The sequence below is a fragment of the Oncorhynchus kisutch genome, linkage group LG5 (genome assembly GCF_002021735.2).
Source record: "Oncorhynchus kisutch isolate 150728-3 linkage group LG5, Okis_V2, whole genome shotgun sequence".
In the NCBI taxonomy this organism is placed as follows: domain Eukaryota; kingdom Metazoa; phylum Chordata; class Actinopteri; order Salmoniformes; family Salmonidae; genus Oncorhynchus; species Oncorhynchus kisutch.
Window position 1 is genome coordinate 70,079,150 of NC_034178.2, and position 15,038 is coordinate 70,094,187.

The following is a 15,038-nucleotide window of genomic DNA, read 5'->3' on the forward strand; positions in this document are numbered from 1 at the left end:
AGGGAGTGTGCAATTGGCATAATCACTGCAGGAATGAACACCAGAGCTGTTTCCAGATAATTGAATGTTAATTTCTCTACCATAAGCCACCTCCAACAACATTTTAGAGAATTTAGCAGTACTTTTGGCAGTACCGGCCTCACAGCCGCAAACCACAAAAAACTAATTCTGATTGGTTGGGTTGGGTTCTTCGATGTGTGCCTGGCTCCCAAGTGGGTGGGCCTATGCCCTCCCAGGCCCACCCATGGGGACACCTATGCCCAGTCATGTGAAATCCATAGATTAGGGCCTAATGAATTTATTTCAATTGACTGATTTCCTTATATGAACTGTAACTCTGCAAAATCATAGAAATTGTTGCATGTTGCATCTATGTTTTTGTTCAGTATATAAGAGGTACAGTAGACATAATTGTGTTGTTTAAGCTATTTTTGATTAATCACAACTGTCATCGCAGCAACAAAACAATCATGAGCCATTTATTTATTTGTTGCAACAGGTCAATCATTTAGTTAGCTGATTATCTGGAGCACAAAAACAGAATAGTGAATGGGAGGGAGACATCGGCAATATGTTGAGGGTGTCTGATGAGGGTGTCTGATGAGGGTGTCTGCCCTGGTCTTGCTCCTATCTCTGGGGTGGTGCTGAGTCTGATGAGGGTGTCTGATGAGGGTGTCTGCCCTGGCCTTGAGGGTGAGGGTGTCTGGGTGGTGCTGAGGTAATGGCAGTGTGTTACAGCCCTGGCAAAGTGGCTGGCTTGGCCAGAGGACTGAATGGTAGAGGGAGAAAGACATCTACAGATGTAGGATCTTAATTTGATCGCCCTTCAATGCAGGACATGTCAAAACTGTAGTGTATTTGAGGGTTAAAAAGGCTTCTGAAGTTTGTAATTTCCACTTGGATATGTCAGACTTGATTTTCCCCTATGAAAAATGTATCAACCCCTACAAAAATGTTAATTAATTATAATCCACATAATACTTCACATGTACTGTTGCTGCAGGATTATTTTCGTGCTATAGCAATCTGGCTCAAATGAAGATCCTACATCTGATGTCAGAGGTACATCAAAGTGGTGGGGATGGGGAGAGTGAGACCTTGGCACCATGGCAGGAGGAGGCAGGGTAACCTGGGGGATGCCTAGTGTTAATGGACACTCACATCTAAGACGGGATAGAAGTAGGTGGATGTGGGCAGTCCTGGCAGATATGACACATGCCGGGGGGGGGTGACAGAAGAAGAGAGGAGGACAGAAGGTCTCTGAGGAATGATGGCAGGTGATAATGGACACTTGGGTTGTAGGTGTGGGGAGATTACAGTAGTTCACACCTCGGAGAGGGTGGGGGTAGAGGGTAGGGTGGAGTGTAGGGGAGAGGTAGAGGGGGGGGGGTAAGTGAGAGGGTAAGATGGTAGTGGGGAGGGGGAGAGGGTGGGGGAGAGGGGGAAGAGGGTGGAGAGGGGGAAGAGAGGGTGGAGAGGGGGAAGAGAGGGTGGAGAGGGGGAAGAGAGGGTGGAGAGGGGGAAGAGAGGGTGAGAAGGGAAGAGTGGGTGGAGAGGGGGAAGAGAGGGGGAAGAGAGGGTGGAGAGGGGGAAGAGAGGGTGAGAAGGGGAAGAGAGGGTGAGAGGAGAAGAGAGGGTGGAGAGAGGGTGGAGAGGGGGAAGAGAGGGGGAAGAGAGGGTGGAGAGGGGGAAGAGAGGGTGGAGAGGGGGAAGAGAGGGGGAAGAGAGGGTGGAGAGGGGGAAGAGAGGGTGGAGAGAGGGTGGAGAGGGGGAAGAGTGGGTGGAGAGGGGGAAGAGAGGGTGGAGAGAGGGTGGAGAGGGGGAAGAGAGGGTGAGAAGGGGAAGAGAGGGTGGAGAGAGGGTGGAGAGGGGAAGAGAGGGTGGAGAGGGGGAAGAGAGGGTGGAGAGGGGGAAGAGAGGGGAAGAGAGGGTGGAGGGGGGAAGAGAGGGTGAGAAGGGGAAGAGAGGGTGGAGAGGGGGAAGAGAGGGTGGATCCTCAGCTTGGATCTATGAAGTAAATATATCTATGACTCAGTTATACTTCGCCTTGTGCTTAAACTACTATGAACTATGGGACAACATTGTGTTAATTCTGTTCCTGTAAACTGTTCTGAGTGGTGATTCAGCGTTCCACAGTCACTGTCTTATTCTGACAGCCTGTCTCGCTCCCTCTTGCCCTGTCTTATCCTCCCAGCATGCTGTGCTCTGCTCTGCCTGGGGCGTCCCCGGCCTATCTGTCACATCCTGACCTTAGTTCCTTTTTAGGTCTGTATTTTAGTTTGGTCAGGGCGTGAGTTGGGGTGCGCATTCTATGTTTTGTGTTCTATGTTTTCTATTTCTTTGTGTTTGGCCTGGTATGGTTCCCAATCAGAGGCAGCTGGCAATCGTTGTCTCTGATTGAGAACCATACTTAGGCAGCCTGTTTTCCCACTATGGGTGTGGTAGTTGTTTTCTGTTTAGTGTTTCACCTGACAGAACTGTTTCGTTTCTTTCATTCATTTCATTCATTGTTATTTTGTTTTGTGTGTTCAGTTCTAATAAATTATCTACATGGACACTTACCACGCTGCATATTGGTCCGATCCTTCCTACTCCTTCTCAGAAGAGGAGGAGAATCGTTACACTATCATACCGCCTCATACTCACACTGCCCTGACAACCAACCACAGCTTAGCGCTGCTGCACTCTACATGTACATATTGCCAAGGTTTTGATATCTGACTCACAATCAAAAGAGGATGACTAACTGAGGATCTCTCTATCTCTCTTTCTCTCTCTCTTTCTTTCTCTCTCTTTCTCTCTCTCTCTTTCTCTCTCTCTCTCTCTCTCTCTCTCTCTCTCTCTCTCTCTCTCTCTCTCTCTATCTCTCCCTCTCTCTCTCTGTCTATCTCTCTTTCTCTCTCTCTCTCTCTCTCTCTCTCTCTCTCTCTCTCTCTCTCTCTCTCTCTCTCTCTCTCTCTCTTTCTCTCTCTCTATCTCTCTCTATATCTCTCTTTCTTTCTCTCTCTCTCTCTCTCTCTCTCTCTCTCTCTCTCTCTCTCTCTTTCTCTCTCTATCTCTCTCTCTCTCCCTCTCTCATCTCTCTTTACTCTCTCTCACTCTCTCCTCTCTTTCTGTCTCTATCTCTCTGTCTCTCTCATCTCTCTTTCCTCTCTCTCACTCTCTCCTCTCTTTCTGTCTTTGTCTCTCTCTCTCTTCTTTCTTTCTTGTCTTTGCAGCATCTGTCCAGCAGACACAGTGTCCAGCAAAGCACAACCCAGGTACAACATACTCTCTGCAGTTGCTATCATGCACACACAGTCACTACTGCATGAACATGACCATCACAATGCTGACATCATGTTATCTAATTATCTATGTACAATAATACACAGGTTTCCAGAGGGTTACAGTATCCCTGTCCTGTCTTGTCCCCAAATGGTGACAATGCCCCTGTCCTGTCTCGTCCCCACAGGGTGACAATATCCCTATCCCATCTCGTCCCCACAGGGTGACAATGTCCCTGTCCCATCTCGTCCCCACAGGGTTACAGTATCCCTGTCCCATCTCGTCCTCAAAGGGTGACAATGTCCCTGTCCTGTCTCGTCCCCACAGGGTGACAATGTCCCTGTCCTGTCTCGTCCCCACAGGGTGACAATATCCCTGTCCCATCTCATCCCCACAGGGTTACAGTATCCCTGTCCCATCTCGTCCTCAAAGGGTGACAGTATCCCTGTCCCATCTCGTCCCCACAGGGTGACAGTATCCCTGTCCCATCTCGTCCCCACAGGGTTACAGTATCCCTGTCCCATCTCGTCCCCACAGGGTGACAGTATCCCTGTCCTGTCTCGTCCCCACAGGGTGACAGTATCCCTGTCCTGTCTCGTCCCCACAGGGTTACAGTATCCCTGTACCATCTCGTCCCCACAGGGTGACAGTATCCCTGTCCTGTCTCGTCCCCACAGGGCTACAGTATCCCTGTCCTGTCTCGTCCCCACAGGGTGACAGTCTCCCTGTCCTGTCTTGTCCCCACAGGGTGGTGACAGTCTCCCTGTCCTGTCCTGTCCTGTGAGACAACCACAGATCACAGTCAGAGTCAGTACATTCATCTCCAGATGGCTAGGTGAGACAACCACAGATCACAGTCAGAGTCAGTACATTCACCTTCAGATAGCTAGGTGAGACAACCACAGAACACAGTCAGAGTCAGTACATTCACCTTCAGATGGCTAGGTGAGACAACCACAGATCACAGTCAGAGTCAGTACATTCACCTTCAGATGGCTAGGTGAGACAACCACATGTCATAGTCAGTACATTCATCTCCAGATGGCTAGGTGAGACAACCACAGATCACAGTCAGAGTCAGTACATTCATCTCCAGATGGCTAGGTGAGACAACCACAGAACACAGTCAGAGTCAGTACATTCATCTTCAGGGAGGGAAATGTGTGTAAGAGCAGGAACCTGCAGGAGCGAGTCACTGTTTTGCTGTTTTCAGAGAACTACAGCGTGTTGTCCAGGGTCACCTCAAGGTTCTTTCACTCTGGGAGGGTGGGGGCACTGTGCAGCTGTCAACTGTGATGGAGAGGTCGTTGAGTGGGCAGGCCTTCCCCGGGAGAGGAAGAACAGCTCTGTCTTGTCGAGGTTGAGCTTGAGGTGGTGAACAGACATCCAAGCTGAGATACAGTGCCTTGCGAAAGTATTTGCCCCCCTTGAACTTTGCGACCTTTTGCCACATTTCAGGCTTCAACAATAAAGATATAAAACTGCTCTCCATCCAACCTCACTGAGCTCGATCTGTTTTGCAAGGAGGAATGGGAAAAAATGTCAGTCTCTCGATGTGCAAAACTGATAGAGACATACCCCAAGCGACTTACCCCATCGCAGCAAAAGGTGGCGCTACAAAGTATTAACTTAAGGGGGCTGAATAATTTTGCACGCCCAATTTTTCAGTTTTTGATTTGTTAAAAAAGTTTGAAATATCCAATAAATGTCGTTCCACTTCATGATTGTGTCCCACTTGTTGTTGATTCTTCACAAAAAAATACAGTTTTATATCTTTATGTTTGAAGCCTGAAATGTGGCACAAGGTCGCAAAGTTCAAGGGGGCCGAATACTTTCGCAAGGCACTGTATCTGCCAGGCACGCAGAGATGTGTGTCGCCACCTGGATGTCAGGGGGGGGAGAGTATTTGAGTTTCATCCGCATAGCAATGATAGGAGAGACCATGTGAGGATATGACAGAGTGACTTGGGGACTTGGTGTACAGAGACAAGAGGAGAGGGCCTAGAACTGAGCCCTGGGGGACAAGAATACTGAGAGTATGTGGTGCAGACATAGATCCTCTCTACACCACCTGGTAGGAACGACCTGCCAGGTAGGATCCAATCCAAGAGTGCGCAGAGCCTGAGACGCCCAGTCCTGAGAGGGTGGAGAGGAGGCAGAGCCTGAGACGCCCAGCCCTGAGAGGGTGGAGAGGAGGCAGAGCCTGAGACGCCCAGTCCTGAGAGGGTGGAGATGAGGCAGAGCCTGAGATGCCCAGCCCTGAGAGGGTGGAGAGGAGGCAGAGCCTGAGACGCCCAGCCCTGAGAGGGTGGAGAGGAGGCAGAGCCTGAGACGCCCAGCCCTGAGAGGGTGGAGAGGAGGCAGAGCCTGAGACGCCCAGCCCTGAGAGGGTGGAGAGGAGGCAGAGCCTGAGACGCCCAGCCCCGAGAGGGTGGAGAGGAGGCAGAGCCTGAGATGCCCAGCCCCGAGAGGGTGGAGAGGAGGATCTGAGGGTTCAGTGTCGAAGCCAGTGGATAGATCTATGGGGATGAGAACAGAGGAGAGATTCAGCTTTGGCAGAGCGGAGAGCTGTGACACAGAGGAGAGCAGTCTCAGTTGAGGGAGTCGACTTGAAGCCAGACTAGTTAGGGTCAAGAAGATTGTTCTCAGAGAGAAGGTGAGAGCGTCAGAGACAGAACACTCAAGTGTTTTGGAAAGAAACTAAATGGATACTGGTCTGTAGTTTTTGACTTCAGAGGAGTTTAGTGTTGGTTTCTTGAGGAGAGGAGCAACTCATAATATTTTGAAGTCAGAGTGGACGCAGCCAGCTGTCAGGGATGAGTTGATGAGGGAGGTGAGGAATGAGAAAAGCTCTCTAGAGATGGTTTGGAGAAGGGAGGAGGAGAAGGGGTTGAGCGTGCAGGTTGTCTGGCGGCAGTTGCTGGATTTCATCTGGAGAGAGAGGGGAGAAAGGGGTCAAGATGTTGATTGATTTAATGAAATTCTAATATTCCTGCACCGCCACCATATCTGTGTCGATTATTGTTTGATATCAATATTCTCTCATCATTGATTTGATTTGCTTATTTAAGCATTTAGAGGTTTTCTGTATCGTTGTCTAATGTTGGTGGGGCATTTTACTCTGTTTTAATGGTACTCCTGAATCACTGAGAAATAAAATAGTTTTTCTTGAGTGTACATTTAGCAGAGCTGAGATTTACATTGAAGTGCAAAGTGTAGCAATACAGGTGAAATCAGTGATTGACACAGACATGATGGAGACGCAGGTGTAGCAGGAATATTGGAATGATGTGAACCAAGAGGTTGTGAGTTTAAATCCCAGGTGAGGACATGATGAATACTAATTACTGTATAAATGAACATGCACAACATGTATGTCAAATATGTAAGTTGAAAGACCATGTTAAATGTACTGTGTGTGTGTAACTAATTCCAGAGCCTTTTTTTGTTGGTAAAAAAATGCCAAAATAATAATTTGTATTTGAGACAAATTGAGTAAACACATCATTTTAAGTTGACTGAATTTTTGCCTACGTTTTCTCATGTTGGAGCTAAGTTTGGGCCAACTAAACACTTTTACCGACAAGTTAATTTATAAGTAAACAAGAAAAAAGGCTGTGCAAGCAGTTATTTATTTAGTTGGAACATCTAGATTTGTTTTGACAGTGTATTCTAGCCCTGTGTACACGTCTCTGTGTACACGTCTCTGTGTACACGTCTCTGTGTACACGTCTCTGTGTACACGTCTCTCTGTGTACACCTCTCTGTGTACACCTCTCTGTGTACACGTCTCTGTGTACACGTCTCTCTGTGTACACCTCTCTCTGTGTACACGTCTCTCTGTGTACACGTCTCTCTGTGTACACGTCTCTGTGTACACGTCTCTGTGTACACGTCTCTCTGTGTACACGTCTCTGTGTACACGTCTCTGTGTACACGTCTCTGTGTACACGTCTCTCTGTGTACACGTCTCTGTGTACACGTCTCTCTGTGTACACGTCTCTGTGTACACGTCTCTGTGTACACGTCTCTCTGTGTACACGTCTCTGTGTACACGTCTCTCTGTGTACACGTCTCTGTGTACACGTCTCTGTGTACACGTCTCTGTGTACACGTCTCTGTGTACACGTCTCTCTGTGTACACGTCTCTGTGTACACGTCTCTGTGTACACGTCTCTGTGTACACGTCTCTCTGTGTACACGTCTCTGTGTACACGTCTCTCTGTGTACACCTCTCTCTGTGTACACCTCTCTCTGTGCCGTCTCGTCTACGCAGGCTGACAGTGTGCGTCGGAGCCACGGTGTAGAGCCCTGTCGTATCCCCGTCCCTCACCACCTGTTCGTCAGCCTGAAGAGCTTCACCTACAACACCATGGGAGAAGACACAGACGTCTTCTTCTCTCTCTACGACCTCAGGGAGGGGAAACAGATCAGGTAAAGGGATGCTGTAGTGTTGTGCTGCAAAGTGTTTTCGGGAACTACCTGAACAACCGGAGGAAGTGAAAGCTATCAAGTAAAAGGGATTCTAGAGTTTCCGGTTTAATGCTAGTGGTTCAACGGGGGCCTGTTCACCTGTACAACCTGAGGGGGGAGCCTGAGACGCCCAGCCCTGAGAGGGTGGGTGTCTCAACCCTCTCAGGGCTGGGTGTCTCAACCCTCTCAGGGCTGGGCGTCTCAACCCTCTCAGGGCTGGGCGTCTCAACCCTCTCAGGGCTGGGCGTCTCAACCTTCTCAGGGCTGGGCGTCTCAACCCTCTCAGGGCTGGGCGTCTCAACCCTCTCAGGGCTGGGCGTCTCAACCCTCTCAGGGCTGGGCGTCTCAACCCTCTCAGGGCTGGGCGTCTCAACCCTCTCAGGGCTGGGCGTCTCAACCCTCTCAGGGCTGGTCGTCTCAACCCTCTCAGGGCTGGTCGTCTCAACCCTCTCAGGGCTGGCCGTCTCAACTCTCTCAGGGCTGGGCGTCTCAACCCTCTCAGGGCTGGGCGTCTCAGGCTCTGCCTCCTGTGCAAACAGAATCCGGTGATGGAGTGGAAATAGAGAAGAGGTTATGGAACACCCTTGTTTTTGGAAAAACAACTGTTAAAAGTCGTCCATATCAACATCGTTGTAGTCAAAATGTTTATGAAATTGGATTGATTTCCTCTGATCCATTTAGCCGTTTACATTAAAAACATTTAAGTACTTTGCATTCGCGTAAAACCTCTTTCAGTGTACATTTTCCTGACAATTAGTCCCTGATGTTGAACTAACAGTACAGTGCTGCTGTAATGAATAATGTATAGTTTAATTAATGGGGCTAATAAATAATGTATTGTTGTTTTAATGATCTTAAAAGATAATGAATAGCTAATGTATATAATGAGCTTGATGTAGAGCAGTGTGTGTGTGTGTGTGTGTGTGTGTGTGTGTGTGTGTGTGTGTGTGTGTGTGTGTGTGTGTGTGTGTGTGTGTGTGTGTGTGTGTGTGTGTGTGTCTGTGTGTGTGTGTGTTTGTGTGTGTGTGTGGGGGAGATGAGAGATGAGGGATAGGTGAGATGGGGGAGGCAGGAGAGAGATGGGGAGAGATGGGGGGAGATGGGGGAGGGATGGGGGGAGATGGGGGAGGCAGGGGGAGATGGGGGAGGCAGGGGAGGGATGGAGGAGGCAGGGGGAGATGGGGGAGGCAGGGGAGGGATGGGGGAGGCAGAGGGAGATGGGGCAGGGGGAGATGGGGGAGGCAGGGGGAGGCAGGGGGGAGATGGGGGCAGGGGGAGATGGGGGAGGCAGGGGGCAGATGGGGGAGGCAGGGAGAGATGGGGAGGCAGGGGGAGGCATGGGGGAGATGGGGACAGGGGGAGATGGGGGAGGCAGGGGGGAGATGGGGGAGGCAGGGGAGAGATGGGGGGAGGCAGGGGGAGATGGGGGAGAGATGGGGGAGGCAGGGGGGAGATACGTCAACGCAGAAATGAGGAGGGAGGCAGGGGGGGTAGACAGAGGAGGAGGGAGGCAGGGGGGGTAGACAGAGTAAGAGGGAGATAGCTAGACGAATAGCGGGCAACACACACACATACTGTGTACCTCCTCTTTCCTCTCCGCCTCCCCCTTCCTCCTCCACACACAGAGATCAGCTTAAGGAAACTTGTCCAGTTGGCTTGACCTTGATAACCTGTTGTCAAGATAACCTGTTGTCATGGCATTATCTTCTCTCACAATGACAGTCAGCTCAGGTTACAAGTGGCAGGTGTATGTGTGTATGTGTTTGTGTGTGTGTGTGTGTGTGTGTGTGTGTGTGTGTGTGTGTGTGTGTGTGTGTGTGTGTGTGTGTGTGTGTGTGTGTGTGTGTGTGTGTGTGTGTGTGTGTGTGCGCTTCCTTGTGCGTGCGTGTGTGTGTGTGTGTGTGTGTGTGTGTGGCAGCCTCTGTTCTGAAGGAGGAAGTGATGCAGATACACAGTAGTCTGTCACTCAGAACATACTACATCAACCCTCTGCGATACTGACATGTATTTGTCATCATTCAGAACCCAGGAGAGGAGAGAAAGAAAAAAAGGAACTACAACAAAGCTTATAGAGAATATAGGGAATATTTATTGTCCCTGTGATTCTGGTCTCTGGAGGTGCTCTGGAGGAATATGAAGAGGAGAATATGTAGAGGAGGACTTGTTTCACGAGAACACAGTAGAATCAATAAAGACTGAAGAGGTTTGCCTTGAGACCGAAGGAGCTGTAGTAGTTTTATAGTTTCCAAGGAGACTTAGTTACCAAGGAGGCATATTTAAATAAATGTGGGCTGAATTGTAGCTTTCTTTGTCAAACCTCTCCTCTCCTCTCCTCTCCTCTCCTCTCCTCTCCTCTCCTCTCCTCTCCTCTCCTCTCCTCTCCTCTCCTCTCCTCTCCTCTCCTCTCCTCTCCTCTCCTCTCCTCTCCTCTCCTCTCCTCTCCTCTCCTCTCCTCTCCTCTCCTCTCCTCTCCTCTCCTCTCCTCTCCTCTACTCTACTCTACTCTACTCTACTCTACTCTCCTCTCCATTTATGACAGAACTATAACTGCAGTCCCTCCCACTCACAACCTGTCCATGTGCTAGCCCTGCGTAGGCTGAGAGGGCAGCCGAAAACAAGACTATTCTTATTTTTATCCAACCAATGCCCCCACCCCCCCTCACATATTCCCTGTTTGTGGTTGTTATAGTAACGCTAGATCATGGAGTTCCTCTGTAACTGTAGTGGTTGTTATAGTAACGCTAGATCATGGAGTTCCTCTGTAACTGTAGTGGTTGTTATAGTAACGCTAGATCATGGAGTTCCTCTGTAACTGTAGTGGTTGTTATAGTAACGCTAGATCATGGAGTTCCTCTGTAACTGTAGTGGTTGTTATAGTAACGCTAGATCATGGATTTCCTCTGTAACTGTGGTGGTTGTTATAGTAATGCTAGATCATGGAGTTCCTCTGTAACTGTAGTGGTTGTTATAGTAACGCTAGATCATGGAGTTCCTCTGTAACTGTACACACACACACACACACACACACACACACTCTTCAGCACCAAAACATTAGTCTGTGATTGAAATAATCCCTAGTTCCTTCCCTCTGCCTATTCCTCCAGCTCCCTTGTACTCACAGGTATGATTTCATTGTAAACTCAGATTTTATTAGCGTCCAACAATACCTCTCAGATGACCTTCAGTTTTCAGTTAAAACATTGTCTCCCTTGAACCCAGACTCCATAAATATCACTGCTCTCCAGGTCACTGTGCACAACTCACTGGAACTTGACCTGTGATTGGGAAAAGCTACATTCAGAAACCTCTCTGCGTTTTCTGTGCAAACAAACAATGTGTAATGGAAATAACATCTTGATTATGTCATCCAGCCTGGATGTTACCCATTTTCCACACTGAACATGTTTAAATACTGTATGTATCTAATACTTCTGTATTGTTTCAATGGTCTCTTAACTAAAGTCTCATTTTAGCTGAGTGCTGAGTGGTGGGTAATCCTCATATCACTCCCCTGAGGAAGACATTTAAGAGCACCTGGACTCTGAAAGCAGACTTTAGCAGGCAGCCATCTTTGATGATTGTGCAATGCTGTGTGGTTTGGGGTGTGCATCTGAAATGGCCCGTTATTCCCTATAACCCCCCCCCCCACACACACAGGCGCTCTGATCCAAATAAATGGACTAGGGAATAGGGGGCCATTTTGGACACACACCTCAAACCACAGCCCGATTCATCAAAGACTGCCCGCCCTACAGTTTGCTCTCAGAGTGCAGCTGCAGGGACTCAGACTCGGTATCGTGTTCCCCACAGCTCTCACTCCCCAGGGATGATAGATTCTCCTTGGGTCTGTGTGTGTTAGAATATAAATATCTAGCTACTGTCGTGTCTTTGGCTATGCCGGATTAAGTGATATGACATGCTATTCTATAAAATCCTTTCTCTGTAATTAATATTACCTGATTGAGCTAATCATGTAAATGTAATTAACTAGAGAGTCGGGGCACCACAAAATAATATTTATAGAGCTGTTATCTTCCGAATAAACTCTTAAAGACCTAGTAATATTTTACATCATTAGCAGTCAATATTAATTGTCACCTTAATTCAGTCTCATCTGAAAGTTGTAAATTCTTGGTTATCTTTACGACCCCTGGCTAACAAGTTGAATCAGCAATACAAAATTGGGTTTAATTATTTATTTACTAAATACCCAACTAATCACACAGAATTACATGTATAAAGAATGAATCATACCTTGATTACAAATTACGCTATAAAGGAAAACGTCCTAGCGGGCAGAACAGATATGACAAACTAGTTACACAAAAGAAAAGGTGCTGGGTTTGAGTGAAAGAGCGGGAAGACTGAGGGACAAAGAGAGAAGCTGTGCTATCGTAAATACAGTATCTGATGCATTCTAAATTACCGCCCATTTGGAAAAGGAAAATGCAATAAATATTTACTCTGAGCTGCGCTTCGGTAGGTTGGTGGTAGATGGAAGGCCGTGTTGCCAAACCGAGTCCTTTGTCCTTTGAAGAATGTCTCTGGTGGTCAATTGCATACGTTGTAGTAATGTCATTGTGTGATAGACGGGATAGTCTGTCTGTTCTTTCCCAGTTTGCGTTTGCAGCTGCTGTTGCTAACTCAACGACTTGGGGGATTCACTTCTGTAGTGAATAAGAGTTCAAAGTTCATACCATTCGCAATCAAAGCTCACGCTGAGGTTGGCTTAGTTCTGTAGTTGACATGTTGGTCCATTTAACGCAAACATCTGTTCTTTTGAACAATTGTTTACTGTAAACAAATTGGCCATAGGCTTTCCGAACGCGTATAGGAAAGGACATTCAACAAGCACGGCACTTACACAAATGACTGATGATTGGCTGAGATAAATTGATGATGAAAATTTTGTGGTAGCCTTTTTGTTAGACTTTCAGTGCGGCTTTTGGCATTATTGATCATAGTCTCCTGCTGGAGAAACGTATGTGTTATGGCTTTACATCCCCTGCTATAATGCAGATAAAGAGTTACCTGTCTAACAGAACACAGAGGGTGTTCTTTAATGGAAGCCTCTCCAACATTATCCAGGTAGAATCAGGAATTCCCCAGGGCAGCACTCTAGGCCCCTTACCTTGTCTACTGTTACATGTTACTGGCTTTGAGTAATGCCTATGTATGCGGATGACTCAACACTGTACACGTCAGCTACTCCATTGACAGAAATGACTGCAGCCCTTAACAAAGAGCTGCTGTTAGTTTCAGAATGTGTGGCAAGGAATAAGTTAGCCCTAAATATTTCAAAAACTAAAAGCATTGTATTTGGGACAAATCATTCACTAAACCCTAAACCTCAACTAAATATTGTAATAAATAATGTTGAAATTGAGCAAGTTGAGATGACTAAACTGCTTGGAGTAACCCTAGATTGTAAACATGTTGATGCAAAAACATGTTGATGCAACAGAAGCTAAGATGGGGAGAAGTCTGTCATAATAGAGCACTGCTCTGCCACTATCAACAAGGCAGGACCTACAGGCCCTAGCTTTGTCACATCTGGACTACTGTTCAGTTGGGTGGTCAGGTGCCACAAAGAGAGACCTCTAAAAATTGCAATTGGCTCAGAACTGGGCAGCACAGCTGGCCCTTAAATTAATTTTCTCTCAAGAGACAACATGCAATTTATCCTACTGTGATTAATGTTACCCCGTGGAGAACGCAAAGTAGCATGGTAGCAGGCGAGGCGATGGATGATTCAAGTTTCTCCTGGAGAATAAATAAATAGGATATAACAGATAGTCTAGCTGTTGGTGTGCAGATTAATAGATAAACTAGTAGCTTGCTGTTGGTGTGTAGATTAATAACTACTCATTTGGCGACATTTATATTGTGCTGATGGTTTGTCCTTACTGGATCCAACAGATGGTATCTGGTGTGTAAAGATAGTACCTCATGGGTGTGGTCATGGGTGTCGTCGTGGGTGTCGTCATGGGTGTGGTCATGGGTGTGGTCATGGGTGTCGTCGTGGGTGTGGTCATGGGTGTCGTCGTGGGTGTCGTCATGGGTGTGGTCATGGGTGTGGTCATGGGTGTCGTCATGGGTGTGGTCATGGGTGTCGTCATGGGTGTGGTCATGGGTGTCGTCGTGGGTGTGGTCATGGGTGTCGTCGTGGGTGTGGTCATGGGTGTCGTCGTGGGTGTCGTCATGGGTGTGGTCATGGGTGTCGTCATGGGTGTCGTCATGGGTGTGGTCATGGGTGTCGTCATGGGTGTGGTCATGGGTGTCGTCATGGGTGTGGTCATGGGTGTGGTCATGGGTGTCGTCATGGGTTTGGTCTTACTTTAGATGGGCTGTCTTTGCTTCCTGTGAGTCACGTTGGAGCTTCCTACCTCCCTCTGAGTCAGACTGTTGCATGCAGAGAGTGTGTGTGTGTGTGTGTGTGCGTGCGTGTGTGCGTGTGCACGTGTGTGTGTTTGTGTGCGTGTGTGTGTGTGTGTGTGTTTCAGACATTACATATAGTATTTGCATATCAAATATATATCTTTGGGCTTATGATTTTTTTTTTTGTATTGAATAATTTGTTGTAATCAAAAAGCTGAATATATAATGTATAATAATATACTGTTTTCCTTAGATGGTCTCCGTCTTTATTTTGCGATGCATTTGTTTATGATACTGTCAGTCCTGTGGCCCAGTTAACAGTGTCTCTGTTTGTCATCTCAGTGAGAAATTTATGGTGAGACTGAACAAGAATGAAGGTCCCAAGAACACAGACAAGGTTGATCGTTTGTGTGCTCTGTTCACGGTAAGCTGTCCATACAAACAAACACACACACACACACACACACACACACACACACACACACACACACACACACACACACACACACACACACACACACATGCAGTAAGCTGTCTATACAAACAAACACACACACGCACGCACGCACACACACATGCACGCACACACACACATGCAGTAAGCTGTCTATACAAACAAACACACACACACACACTCACACACACACACGCAGTAAGCTGTCCATACAAACACACACACATACAAACACACACACAAACAAACACACACACACACACACGCAGTAACCTGTACATATAAACACACACACGTGTGTGCAGTAACCTGTACATAAAAACACACACACGAACACACACACGCGGTAACCTGTACATACAAACAAACACACACATTTTTATGATCATCAAACAATCGTTCACATAATGGTAATGTGGTTTATCATCTCTGACATCACTAACTAATATGTTAACCTCTTTCTTTT

At 47.5% G+C, this 15,038-nt stretch overlaps 1 protein-coding gene across 14 annotated transcripts in view; it reads left to right on the forward strand.

Moving 5' to 3' along the window:
• LOC109883449 (dedicator of cytokinesis protein 3) overlaps positions 1-15,038 on the forward strand; it is a 150,269-nt gene that overhangs the window by 1,371 nt on the left and 133,860 nt on the right. For all 14 annotated transcript variants that reach the window (XM_031825738.1, XM_031825741.1, XM_031825740.1 and 11 more), the window contains exons 2-4: positions 3,219-3,260; positions 7,544-7,701; positions 14,461-14,542. In XM_031825738.1, the coding sequence (XP_031681598.1) occupies positions 3,219-3,260; positions 7,544-7,701; positions 14,461-14,542 (282 nt within the window). The remainder of the gene's footprint in view (positions 1-3,218; positions 3,261-7,543; positions 7,702-14,460; positions 14,543-15,038) is intronic.